Source organism: Nannospalax galili, unplaced genomic scaffold (genome assembly GCF_000622305.1).
Source record: "Nannospalax galili isolate Female #2095 unplaced genomic scaffold, S.galili_v1.0 scaffold660, whole genome shotgun sequence".
NCBI classification, from domain to species: domain Eukaryota; kingdom Metazoa; phylum Chordata; class Mammalia; order Rodentia; family Spalacidae; genus Nannospalax; species Nannospalax galili.
Window position 1 is genome coordinate 2432974 of NW_008349073.1, and position 15558 is coordinate 2448531.

At 50.2% G+C, this 15558-nt stretch overlaps 1 protein-coding gene across 2 annotated transcripts in view; it reads right to left on the reverse strand.

Annotated features, from left to right (window-relative positions):
• Nucleotides 1-1437: 1437 nt before the first annotated feature.
• The window catches only part of Snd1 (staphylococcal nuclease and tudor domain containing 1), a 462156-nt gene continuing 448035 nt past the window's right edge, over nt 1438-15558 (reverse strand). For both annotated transcript variants that reach the window (XM_008846394.3, XM_017801419.2), the window contains 7 exons: nt 11670-11811; nt 8287-8410; nt 7392-7461; nt 6053-6166; nt 3903-4106; nt 2148-2192; nt 1438-2039 (listed from right to left, as the gene is read on the reverse strand). In XM_008846394.3, coding sequence (XP_008844616.1) covers nt 1974-2039; nt 2148-2192; nt 3903-4106; nt 6053-6166; nt 7392-7461; nt 8287-8410; nt 11670-11811 — 765 coding nt within the window. In that variant the 3' untranslated portion in view covers nt 1438-1973. The remainder of the gene's footprint in view (nt 2040-2147; nt 2193-3902; nt 4107-6052; nt 6167-7391; nt 7462-8286; nt 8411-11669; nt 11812-15558) is intronic.

Here is a 15558-nt window from a genome sequence, read left to right on the forward strand (position 1 = left end):
GCTCAAGGACTTGCTCTGGCAGCCCCTAGGGGCTGGCTGCAGGTAGCGAGAGGAAAGGAAGCACAGCAGTTATGCTGCTCCCTGCTTATCTTCCTTGGTTCTTACCTCTCATCTCTCCTCTGATAAGGGCACCCTGACGCCCCCTCTTTAGGTTGTTCTGGGCAGGACCTCTGGCTTAAGAAAAGGACAACTGGTCTTACCACTTCTGATGCCCTACTCCAAGGCCAAAGCACTAACAATATATGGAGTATTCTTCTGGATCAGAATGGCAGAAAGACATCCTGCCAGGTTTCTCCAAAGTATGAGTCTGGGACAGGCAGGGCCATACAGATGAGGTGGGCACCAGGATCCAGGCTCTTGCTCTTCTACCCTTTCCCAACCCCCAGAATTCTCTGCATGTGACAGGCTCCTCTCTGCACATTGCATGGTTGCTTTACAAGGCCTTTCTCTTCCCTCACAGGCTATAAGCAGCTCTGTGCCAGCTCAACTCTGAGGACTTTTGGAGACCACTTGTTAGAGCAAGAGCTAGCTTGGAACACACAGGTCTTCCTCACTTAGGGACTGGGATCCCTCTCAGAGGTACCTGTCATTTCAACTCTATCCTATAAGGCTTTTATTTTATTTTTTAAAAAAAGGTGGTGCCAGGGATTGAACCTAGGGCCTCATGCATGCTAGGCAAGTGCTCCACCATTAAGCTATAGCCTACCCCCTTATAAACTTTTTATTCATTTATTTTTATTTTATGTATATAAGTATTTTGCCTGCATATATGTAAGTGTATCCATGTAGAGCAATGCTCATGGAAGCCAGAAGAGGGTGTCAGATTCCCTGAAACTGGAGATGCAGATGGTTGTCAACTGCCATGTGGGTTCTGGAAACTGAACCTGGATCCTCTGCAAGAGCAGCCAGTGCTCTTAACCACTGTGTTAGCTGTCTAGCCCCCTTACTTTTAGTTTTGAGATAAGGTCTAAATTGCCCAGGCTTACCTTGAATTCATTCTAATCCAGGCTGGCCTTAAACTCAGGATCTCCCTGCCACAGTCTCCTGAGGAGCTAGGATTACAGCCTGAACTACCAGGCCCATCCAACTTGTCTTTCACACATTATGAGCCCTCAACAGGAACTGAGACACTCACCTTGCTTTCCTCATTTGTCTCCCTTTAGAGTCCTTGCTGGGTTCATGCTGTGGGCTCTCAGTGAGGGATAGTGTGGCACTGTTGGCTATGCTGCTCTGAAGCTGAGGTCTAGTGACATACTGAATCCAAGCAGATGTCTGGCTTTCTGCAGGATAGCTATGGACCTACCAGGACTCAGGGTTGCTTAGAACTCCGAGCAGACTTGCTGCCTCGGTGGCAGTGCTTCTCAGGGTTGTGACTAGGGCTCCTCCTAGCTGGGGCCATGACCTCCAGTCTCTTGGTTCTACCATGACAGTAAGGGCTGCAGACAGCAGGTACTATTTTATTAGGCCTCAAAAGCTTTAAATACAGAACAGACTGGTGAGGGGGCAGATGTGGACATACTGGTATTTGAGAAATGGACGTATCAGAGAAATCACATAATCAACACTTGAACAGAGCTGGGGAAGAGGGCAGTCTGGAGTAGAGGCAGGTGCCAGCTGCAGCTGGCCTCGGTGTCACGATTATCCCCTTCACTAAGACAAAGTCTTTCATGGTTCTTTCCTGATTTGAAGACAATTAAAAAAAAACAACCAAAACCCCAAATCCCCAAATAAAAATACAAAATCATCTGGGAGAGGCTGTAAATAGCAGTGCCACTGCAGCGGCCTGCCCCTAGCAAGCCTCAGGCACCCTGCCCCCAGTTCTGATGCCACCCACCACACAGGCAGTTTCTGTACACTGAAGCAAAGCTGGACCCAATCTATATCCCTCACACCAGGTGTACAGTTGAAAACACCCTCCAGGCAGAGGGAGAGGGTCTGGTGTCAGCTGTGCTGGGGGTCAGGCACGGTTCTCCTTAGCGGCTGTAACCAAACTCATCAGCATCATCAGCTCGGAAGTCTCCATAGCGCCACAGGTTCAGCTGTGAGAGACAGGGAAACATGGCTCTTCAGGGATGTGTGACCCACTGGAAGCCACAGAGCCAAGCGCTTCGGCTTAGCACCTCCCAAGGCCCCAGGCAACGACTCACCCTGGCACTCTTGGCTGACTCCTGGGCATTCAGGTATTCTGTGATCTGAAGGACACAAGAAGAGAGGAAGTGGTCAGGATGAAGGTGCTCTTGAATGAGGAGCCAGATGATGCTACAGATGCACAGGTTAGTGGAAACCCTTTGTGGGGAGCTCAATCCTCAGAGTAAACTTCAGAGTTTATGGTCACATTGCCCTCTAGGACTGCTCAACTTTGCACTGTTCCATGTGCCTTGAGGACACTTTCCATCTTGTCTATCTGGCTACCTATTCTATCCCTCAAGACTCTGGTAAAGTATGGGTTCAATGACCCCCATTTAAAACTACATGCTCTACTCTGACCCCATGGACTCCACTTCTACTTTCCACTTTCCCACTACAATTATCTTGATAGTCTATTTGATTTAATCACGTTCCTTTTCCTTGCCTCATGTTCCACAGAGCAGGGGTGCAGTTTCTCTATTCTCAGTGATGGATGGCAGCCCTCTGAAACTCTGCTGAGGAGTACAGGAATGAACTCATGGAAGGTGTCTATCTTCATGACATGGGCAAAGGAATTTCTAGATACTAGAGACATTACAAGTAGCTTTATTTGGGATCCTTAGATATCTAATTCTACAGGGAAACTGGGGCTAAGCTCTAGAAGCCATCTGAGGAAAACAAAGGTCTCCTAGGGAGGACTAGGGACTCTGCTTCTCTCAACACAGCAGTGATTCACAATGGTGCTGCGTCACAAACGAACCATATTATCTACTTAGCCAATGCCCCTGGTCCATAAACCACCACATAGACCTGTGGTATAGGGGGCAGAGGCCAGGCAAAAGTGAGGCTAGGGAAGGGTAAGTAGTGGGCTGAGTGAAAAGGCAAAGTGGAGGAGAATCTGGTGTGCACACTCCATCTTTCTCAGCTCTGTCTCTGAGGAGTGGTGGGGGTGCTACCTGCTGCCTCCTGCTCAATTCTAGCCTTGGGCATGATAGCTGTAGAGGACCTAAGTTTCCCACTAGTATGTTTGGCTGGAAGGCCTCTGATGGAACGTAGGTTGGCCTGAAATGAGGCATTTGGCTGATGCATGTGGGAGGCTAGGGAAAGACTCAGATAAGCATGGTGCCAAGTGGAGGGACTACGAGGATCCAGAATCAACACCTAATGGTCAGTAGTTGAACAGAGCAAGATGCACCTCAGGAATCACCTCTCAGGAAGCAGCTGTACTCCCTTCTTCCTCACGAGCAGAAGGTGTACTTCCCAAGGTTAACACCCCATCTCACCATTCGAGGCTCCCTATAACCCAGTCCTAGGGCTTTCCAAGTGGGCTGGAGGGGCCTGTGACAGAGTCCTCTTGGAAACTTCAAGGCTGTCACATGGGTATAGGGTGGCCCTGGATACCAGGAACTGTATGATACTTTGGAACTGTATGTTAAAGAATTGGAAGATGGGGAGATGGGTTTTGACCCTTTGTACCATCCTTGGCAAAGCTCCCAAGCCTGTCAGCTGGGACATATGCAGAGGAAAACTTTCCGCTCTAGTTTGCAACTGCATTCTCAGCCAAACCAGCAGCCAATTAATTTGGGCTTTAATTAGATTTTTTTAAAATTCCAACAAACCCAAATCCATTATCTTTCCCCAGCAGGACCAGGAGGCTGGTGGATTCCCTGCTTCCTCACTGGCTCTGGATGCAGTCCCTAAAGTGTGATGCTGATGATGGAGGGATATGCTAGGGACCTGCTTCCAGGATGGGGGCCCCTTTCTATATCACATACCACTTTCTGGAACTGCTTCTCCTTGCGCACCTCCACCATGACCAGCCCCTCCTTCACCAGGCCTAGCCCCACGTCTCCTTTGGAGTCTGCGAACTGCAGGGTGACATGGGGGCAGCTGGCGCTCAGGTGCTCCACATTGAGTAGGCACTGAGTGTTCTGGATGTCCCGAACCACACTGTCCACAGCATCTGTGCGCGCGTCCTCCTGGACAGGGATGTAGCCAGGTTAGTCAAGGGATGAATGAAGGCCAAACAACAGCTACTTGGTCCCAGGCCTGTCCTCATACCTCCAATCAAGGGTAGCCAGCAGAGCCTGAAACTCCCCTTCAGGTCCCAGTGATGAACAGGCCTGGACATGAGGAACCTCTTCTACCTCAACCATTCACACATATATCATTCTTCTCTCTAAACTTTGGGCCCTCACCTACTTGCCCAGTGCTCTGAGAAGTGACCTTTTCTGCCCCCAAATTACCCAATGACTGTTGCCCTGGCCCCTCTCAACTCCTACCTTGCAGTCTTGCTCCAGCATGGTGACCACTGTATTTATTTGTTTCTGTCTTTACTAGCATTCATACCCATCCTCACAGACCCTTCCCCAGCTCAATCTACGATACTTGTGGTCTGTTTTCCCTTTGACACATTTTATGAAAAGGAAGGAAAAAGTAAATGGTGCCAATTCCTACCTTCTCACTTGTTTCTAGTCCCCTGGCTCTATGGGCAGCACTGGCTGCTCACACATTTTGCTTTGAGTAACAGGCACCTCCTTAAAGATAAAGCCTCAGACCATTTGCTAGAGCTCCCTAGGGGTGGACATTGCCATCTGGCTCTCTCCTTCTGGAGACTGGGGCCCCTGTGATCCTGAGCACAGGTCCTCTATCTTCACCCTGCCTCTGGGCTCTTGCTCTCACCTTGTCTGAATATCTGTACTTCCCAAGCCTCTCTCTCTTCCCTGCTGCTCCTTTCTATTCACTCTGCACCAACTGGAATACTATCTTGGTTTTAATATTTAAATCCATAATTCTAGGTCTTATATATCTTCTAAAATAAATACTGTATAGCCTGTGGACATCCTATAAAGGCAAAGTGTTCCTTCTTCCCTGGGCCAACAGCAACATGTCCATGTGTTAGAAATCCAATGCCATCTTAGATTCCCCCAAGTTTGAGACTTGTCCTTTCTTCCTACTTTCCCTGAATGGCCCTGAGGTAGCTGCCCTTATCTCTAGCCTAGACTGTTACCATCAACTCCTAACCATTCTTTCCAGTCTCCTCTACTTACAAAGCTATCAGACAACAGATCTGACCACATTACACTTCCATTTCCTTCCTGCCTACAGTACAGAAAATAAATTCCTTATAGGACAGACAAGACCACAACACCCAGGCCCTAACTTAGCTTTCCCTTCTCTTCTCATGCCACTGCCTATCACTCCTTAGGATTCAGCTGTGGGGTTAGCTAAGTCTTTGCCCCAGTGCACCCAACCCATCAGGCTTACCCATTGCATAAAAATTAACTGAGGGGCTGGAGAGTTGGCTCAGCAGTTAAGAGCAGTAACTGCTCTTAGAGAGGAGGATTTGGGTTTGATTCCCAGCACGCACTTGGTGCCTAACAACCGTCCTAAATCCAGTTCCAGGGGATCTGACGCCCTCTTCTGACCTCCTTGGGCATTGCACACATGGGTGTACTTATGTACTTATACATACAGGCAATACACTCATGCACTGAAAATAATAAATTAACTCAAAGAGAGCCAGGCATGGTGGTACACATCTTTAATCCCAGCACTTGGGAGGCAGAGGTAGGTGGATCACTGTGAGTTTGAGGCCAGCCTGGTTTATGTAGCGAGTTCCAGGCCAGCTGGGGCTACAGGGAGACCCTGTCTCAAAAAGACAAAAAAAAAAAAAAAAAAAAAAAAAAAAAACAAACAAAACAAAACCCAAAAACCCACAAAGAATTGAAACGCTATTGTGTCACAGCATCTGTGCCATTTTCCCTCAATTTCAGGGGAAAGCTAATCACTCACAACTGAGTTCTATCACTAACAAAAGATAATGCATCACATTTCCATCTTCTCCTGTTAGCCTATGAGGGCTGCCACAATGGCTATGTCAATGATCAGTCCCCTCTGAAAGAAGGAAGATATCTGGACTCACATCTTGGGGCACTTGGATGAAGGCGAAGGCATACTCTGTGGCTTGAGCTGGCAATACACGAGTGCTGAAGGCAGGTGGCAGGGTTCCCAGGCGGGTGGATGGCAGGATCTCTCTCTGTGAAGGAAGCACCAGGCCAAGAGTAGTACACACTCGATGCACCTTTACTTCCAGGACAACTCTACCAGGCTGCTGGGAGCTTTGACTTGACCTCCCTACTTGTCCCTTGACTTAGTTCTACTTTACTTTGTGCACAGGTTTCTCTGGTTGGTGAAGCCAGCTGCCAGTGGGGAGCTGTGCTTGCTCACTTTATGGGGCTGATGGTGCTGGTATACCTGGAGGCGCCCATTAAGATAATCATGCAGATACCTGGGCTTTTCTTGGCATTCCTCCTTCCTTGGTTCTGGCCCAGGTTGGTGGGGTCCACATGCTGCTATACAGAATCTTCCAGGGATTGCCAATAGACTCCCAGACCCAGACTGAGACCCTTTGCTGCTGAGAGTACCATGCAATGGGTTGCCTATGACTGTCCTTTCCCACACAGGTGGGTCTGGAAACATGTCATTTCAGTATGAACCCAGGAGCTATGTGGTGTCAAAGTATTCAATGGGCCCCAGAAGCCCCAGGCTCACTCTTCAGAGGCACTGGCAGAGGTGGAAGTGTGCATGGTAGGGCATTCACCTGAGAGGGGGGTTAGACATGAGATCTATCAGTGCTTGCAGGCCTGTGACTACAGATACCTGATCTTCCTGGTTGCTCAGGGGGCCTGGCCTGTTACACACACAACAGAAGTACCTAAAGTACATGGTCTGTTAGTAAGCTCAGCAGGACTTTTTTTTTTTTTTTTTTTTTTTTTTGGTCTTTTTGAGACAGGGTCTCCCTATGGCCCCAGCTGTCCTGGAACTCACTTTATGTAGACCAAGCTGGCCTCGAACTCACAGACATCCTTCTGCCTCTGCTTCCCGAGTGCTGGGATTAAAGGCATGTGCCACCATGCCTGGCTTAATATTTTTTTTTTATTATCATTTTTATTTTGTGTACGAGTATATTGCCTGCATGTATTTGAGTGTACCCATGTCATGCAATGCTGAGGAGGTCAGAAGAAGGCTTTGGATTCCCCTGGAACTGGAGATCAGGACAGTTCCTAGCTGCAATATGGATGCTGGGAATTGAACCCAGGTCCTCTGCAAGAGCAGTCAGTGCTCTTAACCGCTGAGCCATCTCTCCAGCCCCTAGCTCAGCAGGACTTTTGAAAGACCAGATGGACCTGACTGAAGGGACTACTATGCCTGCCAGTGCCTCCCTTCCCAGTCCCTCCTCCATCCTGGTCCCCAGCACTCACGTTGCCATAGTCGATATAGAAGACATGCACTTTGGCAGGGGACTCAACTTTCTCTACTCGGGCGCGGTACCTACAATGGCATCATGGGCAGAGGTCACAAGATAGCGCTGAAGAACCTGATCTCCCCGGGGCCCTAGCAGGGGATACAGCATTTCCTGCCCAGGGTCTCACAGAGGACAGACTCAGACTTTACTGAGGCCCAGCTTCGGGGAGCTGTGGGTACCATCTCTTGGAGTCAGAGCAAAGCTGGGAGCAAAGGAGGGAGAGGGGAGCATGTGGAGCAGATTAATGTGTCCTTGGGGCATAAAGCAACAAGACTAATGACTAGATTGATGTCTGCTGTTTAAACCCAGCACACTAAACAGCAGCTGTAATTAGCTGGCAGATCTGTCTGGGAGGCCACAGTAGGGAACACATCCAAGTCACTTCATCACCCTGGGAAGGCCATGGGCCTTACCCTTGCCAGATCACACATAAGTGACCTTCTTCCGGCTTGGGAGTACTGTTGCTGTGTCCCAGACAGTAGAGGTGGAGGGTCGGACAGCTGGTCTGGGTTCACTACGAACAAGCCTCCAACTCATTCTTGTGACATCATTCTTCCTGTGAAGGGTAAGGGCTGGGTCGGAGAGCCCCAGTTAGCATTACTATCTCGGGAGTCCCCAGGGAGAGGGGGCACCACTTCACGCTCTAGCCTCTGGAGGCTGGTTGGACTACAGGCCCTGGAGGACTGTGGGTGATGAAGAGGGACACCCTGGAGAGCTGGTGGAGGTTTTCATGAACAGCCTAGCAGAAAGCAGCTGCTTGAGTGAATGCCTGCAATCGCAGGCCTGTGCCCCAGGACACTCCTGCTCTCCCTCCTGTTTAAGCTATTTCCCTGCTGGTCCAGGTGGCTCACCATTCTCCATCTACAAATTTGGCAATGCAGAACTCTCCCCGGCGGGGGGCATAGGAGCCCTCTACAGGAGGGTGGCTGGAGATGTCATTTCGCATGTTCTCCATCAGCTTCTCCAGCTGGGTGCCTGCAGGAAGAAGAAGGCAGTGAAACTTAGAAGCCTCATTTCTGAGTAAGCCTGGGGACTGGGCATGATGTGAAGGTTCCAGAGGACACCACAGCCCTGGCTTGCCTCAGCCCATGTGGGGCAGTCCTCTGTGACTTTCGCTCAAGAGGGTTCATGCCAAATTGGTGATTTGCTGATACTTGGGGTCCTGTAGACATGCACACCTTTCCAATCTACTGGCCAGGAGTGTGGGAGTCCTGGGGAATGTGCCTGGGACTTTGACATTTTTTTCAAGTACTGGAGATAAAACCCAGGGCCTATGCAGGTTGGGCAAGTGCTCTACTGCTGAGGTAAATCCCCAGTTTTTGTGCCTGGGTCTTGATTGAGAAGATGGGAAGGTAAGGGGACATCGAGCAAGGTCAAGTAGCTTCTTCCAGGATGAGAGCTTCCAGCATGGACCAGTCTTACAAAAGACAGCTCCTGGGCTGGGCCACATGACTAGCAGGAGCCACTCTGCCTAGTGTCTCCTGGGGGCAAAAGTACAGATGGAGGATAGATCTCTGATAGCCATATACAGGAAAGGACCTCAGAATCAGAGCTTTGAAAGAAGGGAGGAATTCTGCAGGCAGGGCCCAGAGGTGCCACTTACTCAAATGGACACTTTGATTCCTGTCACTCTGCAAGACTCAGGTTGAACAGAACTTCCTGTGCTTCCAAGGTTGGGCTCCCCTGTCCTGCTTCTTCTCAACAGTGTCTCTGCTATTCTCTCTGGCTGAGGGTCAACCTGCCTGCCTGTAGTTCCTTGACCAGTTTTGGCAGCATCTGAGATCTCATTTTACCTCCCTGGCTCCTTCCTGTAGTACCCTTTCCCTTACGAGGCATTGGTCCCCTGTGGTTTGTCCTTTTATGGCCCTTCTAGGCTTGATTCTAGTTTAGACTCACACCCTTCATTATCTCCCCACCTCACAGATGCGGATAGGGCTGGGATATGTGGTGTAAATGTGGGATTCCTCTTTCCCTTCAGGGCTGAGGCTGTACTGTAACAGGTGCAAAACACATGTTTATTGTGGTTGCACTTGCCACCATCAGCCCTATAAGCTCCTTGTCTGTGTTTATGTCTCTGCCATCATACTGTGAGCTCCTTCAGGGCACAGACTATAGCTCACTTGTTTGTTTACTTGTACAGGCCTGGTAGAATCCCCAGTGCATGCAGGATGCTTAATAATTCAACCGTGTTGAAAATGATCTCTGAATATGCACACATGTCCACTGTTGGGCTGCTGTACAGCCCCAGTCCTGGCATTCACTCATCTGGGCATCAGAATAGGCATTCTTAGGTTGCAGCAGCCTTCCCTACCTTGCAGAGAGGTCTCTGAGCCCCTCCACAGAGTTCCTTGTCCACAGATATTCACAGTCCAGGGACTGAGAAGAAGCCTTTACATTGACAGGTTGTCCTGAACTTGGTCTACTTTTCCTTTATTGTATTTCTGGGTTCCCAGTCAGTAGCAGCAAACCTGCGCCTCCTGCCAGCTGCAACAGCCCTCTGGAGATCCTTACACAGGGTCTAGTCAGTTTGCTTTTTTTTAAATCAGACTCTTTGTGAAGGTGGTCTTTAATTAAGAGAAGGGGGCAGGGTGAGAGGATATGCCCCAAGAAGAGACGGAAGGGTTCAGAGAGGGAGGCTACAGATCCTGGGGTTTCTTCACATGGATTTTATGGAAGGTAGCAGTATCATCTATGGCATTTACTACTATAAGGTATGACTCTAGGTGTGTGGTGAAGCACCTCACTCCCTTGTCTTCCAACATTAGGAACGTGTGGCTTTCTCTAGTTCTCTCCTCCTTTTCTGCCTTGGATGCCTTTCTCTCCAAGTACCTTGGCTTTCTAGAGCAGCCAGAGACAGCCAGGTGGGGTTCCCCAGGTTATACAGGAAGTCTTGTATTCTCAAGCTTTGCCCATGGAGACTGTGAGGCCAGCAGTTAAGGTGGGCCTGCCCTAGAAGGGGCCTGGGAAGGGACTGCTTAAATCTCCCTTCCACCCCTCCAGGCTCTCTGGTGGCTCTAGGTAATTTCTCTGTTCATGTATATATAGATCTTATTTCTACTTAGACCCTGTGAGGTAAGGCTCCTTCCCCATCACAGAGCCCAGCCCTTGGAGGCCAGCTGCCTCCTGGGTTCATTTCCAAGGTAATCACTGGGCCGGCTTTCACCAGGGCTGCGGTTGACCTCACCAGAAGCAAATCCCCAAGGATCATCGGCTCCATTTCCACCCTCCTCCAAGCTGAGCCAGCCCAGAATGAGGAATGGTAAGGTTTTCCTTGGTGAAATGACACTGCCACAAAAGCAGCTGCCTGGGAAATATCATTAGAGGGGAAGTGGCTGAGACAAGGCCGTTGGCAACTTGGAGTGGGCCTGGAGGAGGGGCAGAAGGAGCCAGGCAAGCCTTATCCTGCCATTCCCGGGGCTGCAAAGATCTGTAGCTCCCTCTGGCCAGTATTTGGCTCTTTGGATCCAGAGGTGACTCTAAGAGCTTTTTCTTCTCCCAATGAAATTGCTGTCTTGTCCAGGGTGGCAGGAAGAGGAAGGTTGGAGAAATAAGGGTAGTGGACACTCAGAGTTAAGCTGGCTGCTGCCAGAACAGTCTCTTCTGCCCTTTGTCCTCTAGAAACCTCAGTTCTCTGCCTAAAGGACTCTGCCATAGTGCATACCCTGAGGACAGGAGAAAGGAGAAGGTTCTTCTTAAAGACTGCCAAGGGATAGCTTCCCCTAGAGCCTGCCTGTTGCCATGGAAACTGGCCACCACACAAATATACTAACCTCTGGAGAAGGAGAAGCCCCAGCAGCAACAGGCACAGGCTCCCACCCCTCTGGTTCTTCCTGGGAAGCTGGGAAGAAGAGGGGCTGAGCCACCAGGCCAGAACTTCCTGACCACATACAATTTACTCCTGAATTCCTGACACTCTCAAGCAACAAATCCTTATGCTCAAGCCTGGTCAGGGGTGTCTGGGAGCAAAAGCATTACCTAAGAGTCTCAGAGCAGCACTCAGATGGATATGTTATGTCATCTGTCCTCAGAGGACCTCCTAAGCCTTGCCGCACCCTCTGTCTACTCCAGGGCTTACTATGGGTTCCTGGGGTAACCTTCAGGCCCAGTGAATTGGAGACAGTGGGCAGTAGCCATATAAGTTCCTTGGGGAGGCTTCTAGAATCCTGGGGCTCATATCTCAAGGTGGGCTAGACCACACTGGCACTTGGGAGCCAACGCCATCTGAGTCACTCACCAGTCTCTACATCTTGCACGTAGAAGTGCAGGTCATCTGTGATCTCAGTCACAAACACAGGCTTGTAGCTGGCAGAACGTTCCTTCTCCTCCACCACAGGCATCACCTCTTCTGCAGGCTGCTCCTCATAGTGGGCCCAAACCTGCAGGTGTTGCAGGAAGGACAGGGTGGGTGAGAAGTGAATCAGTGAGGACACCAACTAAGGGCTCTGGGGAAAAGGAGTCACCCATGCATATGTGGGTCACTGCAGGGCTAACTCTAAAGGGGAAGGTGGACTCTTTCAAGTTCTGATCCAGAGGGTCTCAAGATTCTGGCAGATAATAGAAGCAACTGGAAGCTTATGAATACAGGCTCCTGGTCCTACCCTAGGCTTGCCAAATTAGAATGTTAGAAAGGTTAGGGGGATGAGTCAAACAAAAACCAAACCACACTGCAGGTGATCCCCGTGCATACCAGAGCTTAAAGACCCTGCCAATGAACTGCCTTGGCTTTGGGCTCCCTTATTCAGTTCCTCTAGAGTTTTAGATCTCCATCTCCCTTCCCACAGTGCCCTGCAGGGTCATTCCATAGCTCACTCCTGTGGCTTTCCCTGTTCCAGAGCCACAGGCATTTCTGAGGCACTCCAAGCCACAGCTTAGGGAAGGAGCCTTGTCACTGTGCAGGAATGTGTCTTGGCAACTCCTCTGCTCCTCACCTCCAGCAGGTTGCTCTGACCTCGGCTCAGAGGCTGGGCCACCCCTCTCCACCCTTCCCTCTCTCCCTTCCTTTCTCTAAGCACTGTGCTGTCAGGGCTGCAACAGTTCAGAAGCTGATTCGACGTGACAGCGTGTCAAGTCCAATCCTGCGGCCAGGAGTTTATCCAAGTAGTGAGGCCTGTCAGAGCTGGGGAAGGAGGTAGTTTTCCAGCTGAGCAGCAGGAAGTGGGTGGGGGAGCTGGGGACAGGACCACACATGGCATCATGAAGACATGCAGAGAGGAACAGGAGTGGCTGAAGTATTTGCCAGACGCTTATGTGATCACTAGTGCTAGACACCTTCTAAACATTAATGTTATTCTTCTTTTGTAAATAGGGAAACTTGAGGTACACAGGCTTGCATTCCGAAGTGGGCACTGGGACTAGTTGGGGGTCCTGGAGGCCACAGGTAGCATAGGGCACTGGAAATAGCTTAGAAGGCATGGCCTCTTGCCTGTTACCATATAGTCACTGACATGGTGTCTCTCAGCTAATGAGCAGAATTCTTGGGTGGCCCCTAGAAGGGGCTGAATGGTAGGCAGGCTGCAATGGAACCTCCTTGAGTCACCCCCAAGTCCACACTGCCTTTAATGTAATACCAGTATATGTCTTTCTACTAAAAGAAAGGCAAGGAATAAGGGCTTTCTGAGTTCAGGAGAGGCTGCTAGGAACGACTAAAACCCATGTAGGCCCAAGCTTTCTGCCTTGCATACTTGCAGGGTTCTGCTCTGTGGCTATGATCCAATGTTAACAGTTAATCTCCTAGCTCTAGGAGCTAACAGCTGTCTCCATCACTACTACCACTGCCCTCATCAGAGAAATGAAAGACCTTGACCTGCATACCTCTGCTTCTAAATAACCCCAGCCCTGGCTGGCCAGGAGAGGAGGCAGGTAGTAGAGCTCTGATCCACAGCTCTGTCTTTCCTAAGCACCGACAAACCCATATAGCCTGACAAATTGCCTGTGAGAGGGCTTTGAGGGATAGCCATGGATGTTTTCAACCAAGGCTTTGGGCTCTCCTCCTAGGTTTCCTTGGCTAAAATTCCCCAGGTTAGTGTCTATTTACCCAGTCATTCTTATCGACTGGGCTCTTAGACCTTCTAGAGCCCTCAGAACCCCACAGATCAATGGAACTAGCACTGTCTGCTAAGGTGAGCCTGTAATCACCATTATAAGTGGGCTGGAGCTCAGCCTTGCACCAGCCATCTTCCTGACCCAGGAGTCTGCTCCTTCCTGCCAGCACCCACACTCCTACCCCTTAGTCTCTCAGCTGCAGCAGCTGTTCCCTCCCCTCCCCTGCTTTTCCCACTTTTCTTTAGCTGCCCCTTTTCCTAGCATGCAGTTTAGTAAAGGCCTCAGTGTTGGCTGCTGAGGGGTCCCTAGGTCTGGGAGCCATTCAGGGACCAATCCTATCCCCTTCCCTGCTTCCCAGGCTGTGGCTATGGGGGAGGGTGCTCCTCAGCTGTGTTGATGAATCTGGAAAAGACTGATAGGGTGAGAGCAGAAGCAGCTAATGAGTCCTCAAGTGAAAGCGCCTCAGGCGACAGCACTGGGTTCCCTTCCAGGGGAAAGGGAGGTGGAGCTTTGTTCACTGTGCTCAGGTGGGCAGCAAGCTGAGGTCACTGATGATCCAAACCAAAGTCTGAGAGATGTCCTGGCCATCCAGAGCTGGGACCGGTCCAAGGACTGACAGCTCACCTGGCATAAGAGGGGAGTACACCAGATTGAGAAGACAATGAAAACAAGACGCCCTCACACAGAGTAGCAGGGGCCAGAGGCTGCTAAGAAGCATCCAAGGGTAGAAGAGAGAGAGCTGCCTCCCAGGACAGGAACCCTGATTCTAAAACAGGACTCAACTTGGGCCTTTGGACAGTGGAGCCACGAGGATTCCCTGTTTTTCTTAGGAAGAACATCTCAGCTGTTTCCTGGGACTTGGCAGCCAGTGGTCCTAGCAAGCTGGTAAAAGCTAAGTGTCTTTTTGGTAGGATGGAGTCAGTCTGGTGAGATGGTCCTCACACTTAGAATAAGGGTGCCTCTTGCCTCTATTGACTGACAATGTCCTTCTACAGAACTAGGCAGGAGGAGACAGACACAATGCCCAGGCAACTGCCAGGCAGATATTACTTGCCCATAGCCAAAGCAAGCCACTTGAGCTCAGATCCCTGCTATGCCCTTGTTTAGGGGAATCCCAGTGGTAGATGCTTCTCTTTCTGGATTCTGGGGAAATGACTAGGAAATCCAAAGGCCTTTTCTAGAAGCCAGAGTAATTGTGCATACTGACATACAGAATTGGTGCCTTAGGGCTTTACTCCCAGTCTGTTGGCAGAAGGAAGGGCTGGGGAATGACCCATATGGCTGATACTAGAAACCTGAGTCTGGTCTCAGCAGCAGAGCCCAGGGACACTAGGGAGACCCCATGGAGTCAGTCTTCCTCTGCTCTTGGGCCACTTCTGAACACATTAATGTATCTTCCTGTGCTCTGATGACAGTAGGTTTACGGACAGGTTGAAGAACAGTTCTTCTGCTTCAAAGCTGGGGCCAGGATGGAACTGTCTTGGGACAGGGCATTGCTGGGACGCTTTATAGCACCTCCCTCCACCACACCTACTCCAGTTTGTTCTGCCAAGCAAGTTCCTCACTTACTCAGGGCCTCTCTACATCTGAGGCTTTTTAGGGTTCTTTAGCTACAATTACCACCAGGAAAGGAAACTATTATGCCAGGCACAGGCACAGGTCAGAGTGGGTTGGGAGAAGAAGAGTCTCTCTCTCCTCCTGGTCTCTCTAGTTTTCTCTGTGCTTCTTCCCAGGGAGTCTCAGACTCTCCTACTGGCCAAAGAGGAGAGTTCATTGCTGGAGTCTTCCCGATCTAAATCCTATTTAATATCCCTGCTCCCTAGTCTCCAAGGGTATGACTGGCATGGGGCCAGGGTGGCAGAAGCCTTTAAACCCACAGTAGGGAAGCCAAGCTCAATAAAAGCCAATCAATGGTCAATCCAGTCCTGTTCAGGGCCCTGAGTGTGTGTGTGTATAGTCTGAATGTCCGGGCACGCGCTGTGTGTGTGTGTGTTGTGTGGTGTGGTGGTGGTGGTGGTGTGTGTGTGTGTGTGTATGTGTGTGTGTGTAGTCTGAGTGTCTGCCACCTGTGACTCCTTCGC